The sequence below is a fragment of the Schistosoma mansoni genome, chromosome 1 (assembly GCF_000237925.1).
Source record: "Schistosoma mansoni strain Puerto Rico chromosome 1, complete genome".
NCBI classification, from domain to species: Eukaryota; Metazoa; Platyhelminthes; class Trematoda; order Strigeidida; family Schistosomatidae; genus Schistosoma; species Schistosoma mansoni.
In genome coordinates this window covers 31,541,181-31,554,949 of record NC_031495.1, presented here as the reverse complement: position 1 = coordinate 31,554,949, position 13,769 = coordinate 31,541,181, and the positions used below count along the sequence as shown (strand labels likewise).

The 13,769-nt window shown below is 33.3% G+C and overlaps 1 protein-coding gene across 1 annotated transcript; it reads right to left on the bottom strand.

The window, feature by feature from the left end:
* Positions 1-9,325: 9,325 nt before the first annotated feature.
* Positions 9,326-13,374, bottom strand: Smp_152760 (putative cyclin). Its single transcript, XM_018794053.1, has 4 exons — positions 13,014-13,374; positions 11,874-11,959; positions 10,749-11,172; positions 9,326-9,877 (listed from the first exon to the last, which is right to left on the bottom strand). The coding sequence occupies exons 1-4, from the start codon at positions 13,353-13,355 to the stop codon at positions 9,755-9,757; spliced, it is 975 nt and encodes a 324-aa protein (XP_018648504.1). The 5' UTR covers positions 13,356-13,374; the 3' UTR covers positions 9,326-9,754.
* Positions 13,375-13,769: the final 395 nt, after the last annotated feature.

Below are 13,769 nucleotides of genomic sequence, written 5' to 3'. Positions count from 1 at the left end.
TAAAAGACAGAAACAGAATGTAAAGAATTATTATTCATATAAGTGAATTCTTAAACGAAATCATTTCAGAGTTTATTACCGTTCACGAGAATACTACTGGAAAGGTTTACGATAGTTTTAGAATTTTTTATGAATATGTCGTTATGCAAAATACAGGGGATATCTGTATTTTGAGATTCTCTAAAGTGCTTATTGAAAATAACGACCAAGATTAGTACTTTTGAACTACTCTTAAGTGCTGACAACTCATTAATAACTTTCAAGCTATAAGTCTCTTCAATCTAATTTAAAATTATAGTTATTTTTTTGATGCAGCGAAACTATTAAAATTGAAGCAAGGTCTCTGAAGGCGTCTTAATTTATTACAATATTTAACTTGTATTAATAATCCATCAAGGTTAATAGTCCTGTAAGTTTTAAGAGGTGAGAAGAAACCTAATAAGGCAGCAATTTGACAAAATATATCAAAGACATCCAAGAGACAATTGCTTGCGAAGAATGTATCTCAATCTGAGTATCTTACAAGCGTGTGAAAAAGGTTCCATTCAGTATGCCTTTAGTCCCTATACTAACTAGTTTCCTTTCTAAGAGAAGACTATCAGAGGGTCAGACTATTACGAGGAGATTATATAAAACTGTTTTGTGGCCATTGTTTTCAAGTTCCTTGTTTACTTGTACAGATAGTAAAGTTAATAAAAGAGATGAGGCTCACTTTTTTAATAGACGTCTCACTTCGTTTATAATAGTAACAGTATATATCAGTTTATATGTTATAAACTAAGGGTATATACCAAACGTACAATTTCTCTATAACTACAGTTTCTTTTGTTTTCAGCTAATGGTACCATGTAACAACTGAATAGTATAGTACTGTTATGATTTTAAGAATAAAACTGATGTATTGGTGAACTGATTTGTTTCAAGATGGTCTATTTTGCGACAGAAAGTAGCTGTAAAACAACAGAGAAGATACGACCACAAACAGCCAATATTAATATTCGTAACAATGCAATCCCAAGGCTTTGGTTCCAAATAATGCATGTCGCACATTAATTTCATATGTATTTACCTGAGTAATAACCCCACACCAACTAATAGATAGGTTATAAGGGACAAGAATAACAATAACATCATTGACGGTAACCAGAAAAACAATGTAGTTAACTACAAACTGTAGCATTACCAAACTCTGAAATAAGAGAAAACTACGAAGAAATTAGTAATCCCTTCGGTTCTACTACAACAACTTACTGATAAATTTACACTTTAATTCATAGTTTGTCTTTTTTAAGACACATTTTTAAAAAAAATCTTACTGTTATGTAAAAGCAAAGATTTGAAAAAAATTCTGTGAAATAAAAGGAACATGACTTTTAGTCATTGTATGCTTCACTTGGTATTCGGGAAATACTAGCTTGTTTCATTCTTTATCAGTACATCGATGGATGAATCATTTGAAATGACCTTTTCAATTAAATAGAAAAGTTGTACCATTTTTTTGCAAATATGTGTCGATAAAAGTGAATTGAATGTGTTTTATAGTTAAAAGTTATCTGTTATTAGTTTTTATAAACGAACAGAAAATGACAGATTTTAAATAAATTAAATATTCTCATTGATACATTGAAAATATCAAAATGAGACAATCATTATATCTTCCAGAAAAAAGAAAACTATCTTCCAACGATGAAATTGCAAGGTTGGTGATCAACATTATCATTTGACTTTTACTTGAAATTTCTTTAATTTCACTATAATTTTCATTGTAGAGTGACTTCGTCTACAGAACTGTTAAAAACCAGTTTACTTTGAACAACCGTTTCATTTTATCAAATTCTACCTAAGACTGAATCATATTATTTCACTGCAATGCCTCTGTTGCATGATTAAAAAAACTAATGTTTATTGACCAGTTCGGTTGATTAATCCAACACCAGTGATGCTTTCAGTATATTTTTTATTTTCAATAATAAAATGTACAATATTTAATAATCATGTTATTTTACAAGATCAGCGAGTGATCGGTCGTTATTTTGATTTAAAACAGGATTCGTGTATAAGACAATTTAGGTGTTTTCATCATTTATTATTGTCTGCACAACATCGTGTTATGACTAACTATTACGAAACGGTTTTTTTTAAAAAACAACTGATCAAAGTTGCTAACTAAAATATCAATTAAGCTACTTTTTATTTTATTAGTCCAATTTGGATCATTTTTCAAGGTGTTTTTTTTCTCATTTTACACCGAAACTAAAAATCACATAAACTGAAGTATATTATAAAGTTGTTCATTTCTCAAACTGTTGTATCCCCTGGTGAATTATGAATGATAACTTTTGAGGACTATTTATGAACCAATGTAATACGTATATTTCCTATTGTATAATTGTTGTACCATCAGCTTTATTTTGACCTTTGACCTATTATTATACGATTCTTGAGTTATCATCAGTCTATTGATTACTTTCCCCCTATTCACAGCCACATTTGGCCAATTATTGTACAAATGTTATTTTCTATTTTATGTTACGATGTGGTCTGTGTTGGTTGGTATATAAACCCAGTATGTTTGTGAATAACGATTCATATTGCCGAGGCTGTTATTGGTGTTCTGGACTTAGCTGGCTGGGATAGGCAGAAAGCAGGACTGACAAGTACTCAAGACTACTCGTACGATTTTATGTATCATAGCTCCGATCAATAAATTCACTCCTCTCTAATTGGGCGTTCATATATTAAGAGGGCACTCACCCACGCGTTATAACACAAACTTTAACAGTATTAGCTTGACTTAATATTTTCATATAACAAACTATCGATCTTACATATTAAGTCAAACTTACCTTGTGCATTTCATATTTAAAAAGTGAATCAGTTCAAAATCTTTATATTACCAACAGATATTTCTTAAAAATGCCAACTTCATTATTTCAGTCACTATGATACTTTTACTAAGTCTAATTCATCTTGTACCCTTGTGATGAATAAGTTATGAGTTTCTGTGAGAGATTACAATATACTGAGGTTGTTCGAATCATGATTTTCACTAGTATATGTAGATTCATCAGCCTCGCGGTATAAAATTTGTTTTATGAAATTGAATTGTAATTCATCAGATTATCAATTATTAAACTATGGATGTTTGAGATAAAGAATTCATAAAAATCATAACTCTTTTTGGTTATATACTGTCCAAACACCTGATCACACGATTTATTCCATTGGAACATTTAGTTTAATTGTTATTTATAAATCAATTTAATGAGTAGTAGGGAAATATATGTATATATATATTAGTTTTTATCCATCAAGTTAATATACAAACACCATTTCACAATCAAAAAGAGACGCTCTTAACTTATTACTGGTCATAATTACAAGAACAATTATGATTTTAATGTTACAGGTTGTAAGCAGCTGACTAGAACCAAACGAAACAAAATGAACTCATGTTATTTTGCTCAAATCTTTGATATTACTTTTTTCAAGATGATAAAGGGAATTATATATGTATGAGATACAAGAATAAAGACAAAGAAACGAGTTCGATAAGTTCAATTCGATATATGTTTTTAGTAATAAGGTTAATAGCACCCGCTTTACTTCTGAGTTAAATATGGTTGTAATCCCTAAATTTATACCAGTGGATTTTATTAATTTACAAATGCTGTTTAGAGGCCTATGATCCTCCACGAATGAAAAGTTGTTGATTGTAAAATAATTCTTATAAGCTATAAAGCTCTATATAATTAGAACCTATTTTTATACGTAACATAAAAATGATGAATACATACTTTCCAATAGAAATAAAATTTATCAGTTTATGCTAAAAGTGAAGATTATTTAAGAAACAGAATATTAAACAGGAATTAGAATCAATGAATATTGAATAAAATCAGAAACAGAAGAGTGAGTTGAATAAATATAGGCATCAACATGAGTTTCATAATTGTTATCACTCATCATTACAATACCTCTTCAACCTCTAGTGAACTAATTCCCACTCAACTACCTAAAACCCTATGACCAATTGATATAATCAGTAGTGTGAGTATTAAGTCATTTGAATTAGAGTTCAGCTTAAATAATGATACAAGTCTATAAACTAGGCGTCTAAATACTTACTAGTAACGATCACAATTAGTATTTATTATCTGAAATAATCCAGGGACTAATTTAAGTATTAATAAGTATGGCTGCTGTGTAAAATACCCTAAAATATTGAGTATAAACTCCACTAATCGAACAAATGGAGCCGAAATCTAACTCTGGTAGTGTTTAGATAAAGAAACAAAGAAATCGATTACCCGTGTCTGTCTAGGCACATAGTTATAGCATTCATTACAATCTACGGACATCTAAATCCTACAATCAAATGGGTCTTCGAATTATACAAACAATATTCATGTCTCACGACAAGCCTACCGGTCAATAGACTGGGGTTCAATGCCTCATGCTACTCAATATTTAGCATTGTGGTTTGTGACGATATAATGTAAAACAAGATAGTTATTTCCTAGACAATTTTCTGAATATCAGAGAATCTTAGTTGATCTTTAAGAAATGCGATTAAATGCATAAGTCAATAGTCATTATTGTTTTGATTAACATTACTATCAGAGTAGAATGTTTGTTAAAATTCGAGCATTGATAATACCGGAATGGACATCAACTTTTCAAATTACTTATCAGTAGTAAATTTGATTAGTATAAAATATTTACTTCTTCGAAAATAGTTTACAACATAGACTAGCTGCAATTAAATAACTATTGAAAAACAGAGTGCACAAGATATAAGTTCTGGCCTGGTACGAAGCTTCGCAGTAATATGAATCCATAACCTTGAAACCTCACGTTGAGTATGCGATTCGGAACTACCGAGTTAATGTCCTATGGTTCACATCAACCTGTCTATTTGCCAAGTTGAGATCATCAGTCACGTCCATTAGTAAAACTAGTCTCACATTCGATATGATTGAACTCCACCAGTCTCACCTCGAACCGACCAATCTCTGAAAACATTCCAAGGTTAATTTCTACAGATTTTCAAGTTGTCTGGGTGCATGAATAGCAAAATGTTTGGAGACGGGAATCTCGAGTATCGTATTTTAATACAGTACAATACACCAGATATAAATCCACTTTATTTGCGCAAATGATAATGCACACAATAACCAATTAGCGTATCTATTTCAGTCTTATAGTAGATCATTTTTCAATCCTAATCGTTCGGATTCACTGAGTTGTGAGACTTCATAATGATGAGGCAAAGTTATCTCATTCGATTGATGTCAGTAACCAGTATTATCAATTATGAAGCCCAGGTAGAACAGTTTTCTTTCAAATATCATAAATTATTGCACTGCGCTAGCATACACAAATCACCATAACCAATTCTAACCATTCGTATACATTGACTTGTTCACTGAAGAGTGCTTTCAGAAAATATGCTTATAGCTTATCTAAACATACGAATATCCAAGATTCTTTGGAACACCATAGGTACCGGGAACATATATTGTCTATTTGTTTTAGTTGAATTTATTCAACTCAGTTTATTTTGTTAATACTCCTATGTTGATAAAACCTATCAACTGAACTGCAGAACGGTTGTTTTCTAGGCAATGATGAAAAAAATGAATTACTGTGTTTTTACAATTGTCACATAGTTATAGTAGAAATCAAGAAATTCCATTCGCATTTTGTTGTAACAGCTTGTTAATGTGACGAGTTTAATGGTGACTCGTGATGTGTTAAATGAAAAATATATTATTACATGGTGATAAATACTTTTGTATATTAGGTAAACTGTGGAAAATATGATAATCAATTCCTTAGAATTGAAAACCGGAAATTCAAGAAGTGTCTGTTAGAATTTTTTCGTTAAAAAATCATACAAATTTGTACAACAACCAGAGAGAAATCATTTGGAAACATATGTTTGTCGAAACAATCCTTTTGATGTCTGCTTCCGATTCCTGACGCAGTGTGTTCTTTGGTCTTCCTCTTTATCGTTTCCCTTCAGGATCCCAAGTTAGAGTTTGCCTCGTGATGCAGTTTGATGATTTCGAAATGTGCGTCATATCCACTTCCAACGTCTTTTCCTAATTTCTTCGTTTGTTCTCTCATACAGTAGGCTGTGGCTGATAGCATCTGGTCAGCGGACATTCAGTATCTTGCGTAGACAACTGTTTATAAACACCTGTACTATTTTATCGATGGTTGTAGTAGTTCTTCTAGTTCCAGCTTCATACAGTAGAACTGTTTTAACGTTTATGTCGAAGATTCTGAATTCGATATTGGCTTGAAGACCGTTGGTTTGAGTTCTATATGATCCTATATGGTAGGAATGCTGCCTTTACTTAGCCAATACTTAAGTTTAAGCCTCCATCGGATCATTCACGTTCATCGATGATGGTAAAAAGATACATGGAAGATTGCACCTCCTTCGGAGTTGTTTGGTTTGATGTTCTCCGTGTTGTGTTTGAGGATGTCACTTCCTCCCTCGTGCATATTGAGTTCTGTTATTGAAAAAGCTGCTCCTACACTAGTTGTCTTCACCTACATTCGTTGCAGTATATGGAATAGAAGAGATAGGTCATCTGCAAAGTTCACATAGTCTAGTTTCATCCAAGCTGTTCATTGTATTCTGTGCTTCCTCTCACATGTTGAGGTCTTCATAATCAAATCAACCACTAGAAGAAAGAGAAAGGGGGAGATTTGGCAGTGTTATCTGACTCCAGTCCCTACTCGGGATACACTAGTGAGCTGTCCACCATACACAGCTTTGCAATGTGGTCCGTCATATGAAATCCGTATGTTGATGACGATCTTCTCAGCTACTGACACCATAGTGTCGGAGAAAGCTCCATAAGGTTCCCTATCCACACTGTCAAACTCCCTCTCATAGTCAAGGAAGCTCTTCTCGAATCCCAGTGATTGACCTATATTCGTCGTTCTTGACTGGTCTCTCTCGTCATTACCATATTACCTTGCTTCCTTCCTAGCTGTATCACATAGTTGTCCCATATTTCCTTCCATTGCAACTTGTTCCATTGTCGTTGCTAGATTCTCCATGTAGTTCTACTGGTCTTCTCTAATACTTCACTCTCTGTTTTCGTTCCATTGTTGTCAATTCCTGTCTTATTCAGCTTCCTTTCTTGAATCTTTCCCACGGTTTCCATACACATCCATTCTTAATGATGATGCTTCTTGAGACCCATCACCTCCCGACACGTTGAATTTGGTGCCACTTTCATCCCTCTCCACTTGTTCTCCATGGTAGTTTCTTCTTCTTTCAGTAGATCTTGTAAGGCTTCGAATCCGTTACTGAGAACTAACTTGAATTCATCGAGTTTGTCAATGTCTCGAAGGAAAGCTATGTCAAACGTTTGTAGTGCTGTTTGTCCTGTTGTCCAATGTTTTTTTTAGCTTCAGTTTGATCTTGGCGACAACCAATTGGTGGTGATCTGAAGCTATGCCATCTCCTCTTCTGGTTTTCATGTGTTCCATGAGTCTTCTGAAATTTTTATTGATACAAATATGATGTATCTGGCTCTGTGCAGTGTGATCCGGTGTGACCGATGTAGTTTTGTGTATGTATTTGTGGCGGGATATAATGCCACCAATGATCATCTTGTTTAATTTACATAAATTTGATAAACCCTTGTCATTCTCGTTCCTTTCTCTCAGTCAGCCCATGTCGTTTCATGATATCTTTATAACTGTTGCTTTCCGACTTTGGCGTTTAGGTCTCTCATCAGAGTGGTGGTGTCTTATCTTGGGCACTTCGCTATGATTGATTGCATTCCCTTATAGAACTGATCTTTATTATCTTCTTTGCTATATTTGGTGGGCGCAGAAGATTGAGGTTGCTGACCCAATCCTCAGCCCTCCTCCCTTATCTGGGCTTGAGACCGGAAGTAACCTTCGAAGAGCTACAGGCGGAGTTATACTCTCTCAAGCCCAAATAATAAGTAAGCGAGGATATAATAAATTAAATATCTATGGGAATTTGAAAAATCTGCACAATGTTTGTGTATGACCGCTGATATCATGATATTGGGAGCCACTACTATTAGATGAATTCGCATACAGCGACACTCCACGGATACGGAGGCCGACGGAAAAATATTATTTGAATATGATGGAATATCAAATAAGCTAAATATATTGGATGAAATGAAACAGATTATATAACCAGATAGATCTGGTCATTCGGTAATTTAGTCATTACATGTCAACTTTCATCTGAAGTTTCCTAGGGTACAGGTGGGATTAAATGATGCAAAACTTCGAGGAATCAACTAGCGACTGCTTTCCATCAAACAAGTGTATTGAACTGACTGCTAATGAATGAACAAACACAAAACGTCTGGTAAAATTCACTCAAGATGCACAGAATTGTGATTACAGGCACATGATATATCTAGATCCTCCTAGTTAATGTTTCAAGTAGAGATTTAGAGAACATAACCTTGATACTGATCACAAATGTAAAAAACCGGCGAATTTGTTGAACTGGCAAAACTTTGATGATTCCCATCATTTACAATTATTAAATTTTTGTTGAGAATCATAAAACCCACTGAAAAATGAATCAAAGTTCATAAAATATATCAGCCAGGTTATAATGAATTTCGGAATGGTGAAAGTATTTCTAAAAGAAGACTAATGAGTTCAAACAGTATTCACTTGTCGATTTCCAAGTATAATACATAGGAATTACTTATATGTCTTGAACAGTCAAACGGTAGCTATGTCTGAAAAATATTTAAGGTGAAATTAGCTATGAATATGTCGAAGAAATATGAGAGCAAGTATCGGGGATTCATTTGTAACGCGTTTTCTAAAATAGCGTGCAGTGATAAGTCAATAGCTTATTTGTCAAAGGTTAAATATCGACCCAAGATAAAAGAATAAGATCAAGGTGCATTTTAGTTTCATAACAAATATAAAAGTATTTTACCGATAACTGTACTTAGGTAACTAGTTAGCACCGAAAGATGAGTTTTACTTGATAAACTTCACTTTTCATTCTGACAAAGGTTTCTCATTTTTTCATAAACATAGGCCAGTAGGTGAAGCTAATCAAATGAGGAATAATCTATTAAAGGTGGTGAACATTGTAGATCGTCAATGAAAAATTTATCGACACAGTGGTTTTAATGGTTAGATGTTTATCACAAGACATTAAAGTGATGACACTGATCCTTGGTGGGATCATGGGCGTGCACTTTTGAGGTTTTTAATGCCACCTAAATTGAAATCAGTCTAATGAAAATTGCAAACTACGAATAATAGTTACTGGAGAAAAAAAATTCACCAGATACAACTAATTTATTTACATCCGCCAGTGGATACATCAAAAAGTAGTTCTTGGAAGATGAACACAACAAGAAACTATATGACGTTTGTAGAAAGCAGGAATACAAAAACACCGTAACAAATATACGTATGTATATGCATCTCATTGAACTACATGATTGATACTTTGTGATATTCAAAGGATCGAGTGTCTGTAGTAGGAATGGGATTTTGGAAACAGTAGTAAACTGTTGATTAATCAATGTTTAAGATCACGAAAAATCATTCTAAATCGTCAAATGAGAAACGGAAAATGTGGAAAGAAACAATGCAAAACAACTCGAGTGTTAACAAATTTGAATATTAGATTTTCTTTACAATACATTTCGAATGTACATGACAAAACAGTATAAAAAATGCAAAGCTGTTCGCCAACAAACTGTACTCAGAATTCATCAGTGAAACGATTAAGTGTACTGGCTTTGAATTTATCATCCACTGCATAAATATCCATTACTCGAAGTTGGATTTGTTCAACTATTTCACGGGACAAACTATCTGAAATAGCCTTTAAAAAAAGTGAAGTAGGTTTTAAAATTATTAAATAATACTCTATAGCGCAAAGATAAATTTAACTATTTACAAAACTTTTTGATGATCAAGTCTTAAGAATCAAACGAGTACAAATGGACAGGAAAAATAGGTGCGACTTTTCTTGACGATTCCCTTCAACCACCTAGTATAGTGTACTCAATAATGAGTTACGTGTTTAGTAGCCTCATTGGGACTTGGTCAATTGTATATGACCACACATAAGGAACGAGACAATAAGAAATGACCATTCAGTGACCCACCTGAGGGATAGTTCGCTGTCTTTTTTTTTAAAAAAAAAAGAACAGTGTCCTCATAATGGTCTAAATTGTTCCGTCAGAGGAATAAGTGATCAGCAGATAGATTTAAATTGACAATAAAAGTTTATTTAAAGACTAAATTATACAATAAAATGATTAGTTAGATAGTTTAACAAACAATAAATGTTGTCAATCACATCAACATATAGTTCGGGACAAAAGTGATAACTGTTCAAGTCTATTACAGAATACGTTTAGAACTACTTTTACACCGTCATACAAAATAGAATTTGTGTATTCTGCATAGTAAAGGTGCATTATTAGCCAACGATTAGATTATTATTATTTAAATGATCTAGATTACACCATCTGATGTAAACGGTATGAATAAGATGACTACCCCCAACAAACTAACATAAAATTATTACTTCTGAAAACTTCAGAATTTGGTTTCACCCTCAGCTAAGCCGCATAAGTCTGAGTTAGACGCCTACTGTAATCATACGATTCATCAGTACTGTGAATTTAGGTGCTAATTTTGAAACATACCGTTAAACATTATTAAGAAAAATAAAAATTGAAAGCTACCTGCCACCAGGCCATTTCAGAGTGTCGATTACCAGGTATTTCAACACCAGCAATCCGTAAAGCTAAATGCAGTACAGCTGCAGCGATATGCTCTGGGGCAAAATCTAAACACATAGCTGACTGATAAGAATCCGCCAGTATTGACCAAGCCAAACCGGGAAGTCGTGCTAATGCAATTGCAGAAGCATTTACTGAATTTCCACCAGCGTTCAAATCGGACCCGCATGGTTGTGCTATACCTTTACCAACCCAATGGAGTAAAGAATGAAGATAATGAACTAGATATGGATGTGGTAGAGAAGGACGACGAACGTGATAAGCTAACAATCGCATCAAAAATAATTCCGTTTGTACAAGACTTTCACGTAAGCGATCATAATCATCACCGACTTCCAGAGGACTACGACGGTTTTTGTGAAGTGTCCTGAAAAAGAAAAGATTGGTGTGGTAAGGCTTATGAATAATGCTAAAAATCCATTGAACAATTTACAGTAGATGAGTTTTAAAAGCTTGATCAATCTGTAAAGGTTGCTTTAATGGACTGATTCTACTCGAAATACTACCTTAAACTTCAAGTTGCTCAATTACAACATACACGTGTTCCCAGAAAGCATGTTTAAAAAATTCCAACAGACATATTTAAGTATAGCGGAATTTGTGGAAATCGTAGAATTTTAAAAATCTTAGTAAAACCACCATTGAAAAATGGAAGCACGGGATGGTCGTTTTGTTTTTGTACGGGACTTCTAAGTATTAAGAAACATCAAAAAGTAACTCTTGAAGTTCAAGTGAAAAGCGTAACAAGTGGAGTTTAATCATGTTAGGAGTGAAACAGTTATTCATCACACGCAATGGATGAGGGTCGAATAACAACGTGAATTGAATGAAGTTAATCACCAAAACCATTAGATGCCAGCTCAGTGGTCTACAGATTAAATGTTTAAGTGCGAAACTGACTGTAATGGGTTAAATTACTGGATGCAGGATCACGGATGCGCAGTGTTGAGGAGTCCCGTACTCGGACAATCATCTACTGCTTTCAGGTTTTTGATGGTAGTCCAACTGAGATCGGTTTGTGATTTAAACTATAAAGATATATTTTAGATTAAAATATTATACCTGTACCTGTAATAAGAAACAATCACATCACGCAGCCGTTGATGTTCTTCTTGTACTTTACCGCCAAGACTGATAGATGCCATAGCGATCGTCTGAATAATGTAAAACAAAAAAATCAAACATAAAAATATGATGAATGAATAATCATATTGAAATGAAAAAAATAGTGAAGTTATTTGTTTAAAGCTATATATATATATAGTTGAATTTAGTTGCATTGAACAAAACTCGATTACTGAATGCAGATATATACAAGTCTGCTTTTGGTATAAGTATAGGTAGAAATAATTACTAAACAAACACCTATTAGTGAAAATGGGAAAAGACCAAACGTACGAGGATGAGAGAAATTTATGCATATATGTTGATACAAAATTGGAAAGTGACATTATGGTTCATTGGTTCAATAACACAGTGAAAAAAATTACACTTATTTTTATAACAGCTACTTGTTTCAGGAATATGTGCTCACGAGCAAATATAAACTTCAATTTAAAAGTAATTGGAAACACCTCACAACCTTACAATCAATTGATTTGATTTTTATAAATATTTAGATTATTTTGCAAAATTTTTGAAAAACATTCCAAATTGCTTATTTCTGTATACTCTAAGATGATTATGTAACAATGAACAATTATAAGACAGTGATATAGAAGCATGTATGCATTATATCTTGTCTATCAAATTAACTGTACATTGATAAACATTTCAAATTCACTCGTCTCATGTTATCGAGTACTGTTTCAAACAACAAGTGCATTCGATATTGAATGTACGGTTATTTAAAGAGTAGACTGATTTCATCATCAATATTTTGTTTATAAGTCATCAAACAAAACTGACACGAAAGAACACACAACCAGGAGTTAGTTTTCTATAATTAGATAACAAGACACATGTTTTACACTATTTTTAGGAAAAGAATAATAAGAAAAGTGAGTAGGAAAAAGAATGAACACATTAGAAAATTAAGTCATAGAAGTTAGTAATTTTAAAACCATTACGAAGAAATTCAGTCAGTCAGTTAGTTAGTAGACAATAAAAAGGACAAATGAATTAATTAAGTCATGTACTAAATAATTGGTTTAGTAACATATGACCGTTTTATTGACATATTTTCAACGAGTAAAATAAGGACCTTACATGTGCATCGATATCTCCTAAGCTATGTTTAAAAGATTGGTCGATTGAGTCGAAACCGGAAACTGAATCAGATCCATTGACAGTTGCTGACCCAGAAGTAGCGAGGGTTGTAACTGGCTGTTCATCACCAGTAGTAAGAACGCGTAGAGCTCGGTGTAATATTGTGCAAGCTGTGGCGATGGCGTAATCACTCATTGCTAAACGCCGACCGGCCTCCCGAACAGTTAAAATCAAAGAAAACAAAGCCGCATCTGAAAGAGGAGGTCTAGGTGGTAGACCAGCAAGCTGACTGTTTGGATTACGAATGGCTGAAATAGATGCTGGAGCCTCACGACTAGACATGTTTGAAATATCCTAAAACTGAAGAAATTATGTCCATCAAAATATTAATTATTAAATCACTTTGCCATACTGTTAGAAAAAAGACATACATATCAAATAATGTGAATTACAAAGGACACGTTATCTACTTCTTCACTAATATGCTTAGTTGCATGGAAATATTGAAGTTAATGTAAAAAGCGATCAACCTAAAACAACAGTCAAGATTATTTATATCTCTCTTTACACTGAATACACACCTATATCAGACTTGTAAACTGCATATGAAAACATAAACGGTGCACAAATCATGCAGTTAAAACAGAGTAACCATATATTACTACTAATCGAAATAAATTCTTCATTAACGGCACAAAGATATATTAAACTCACAATCGTGTATCATCAAAAAAAAACAATCAGTCCTGGTTAAAA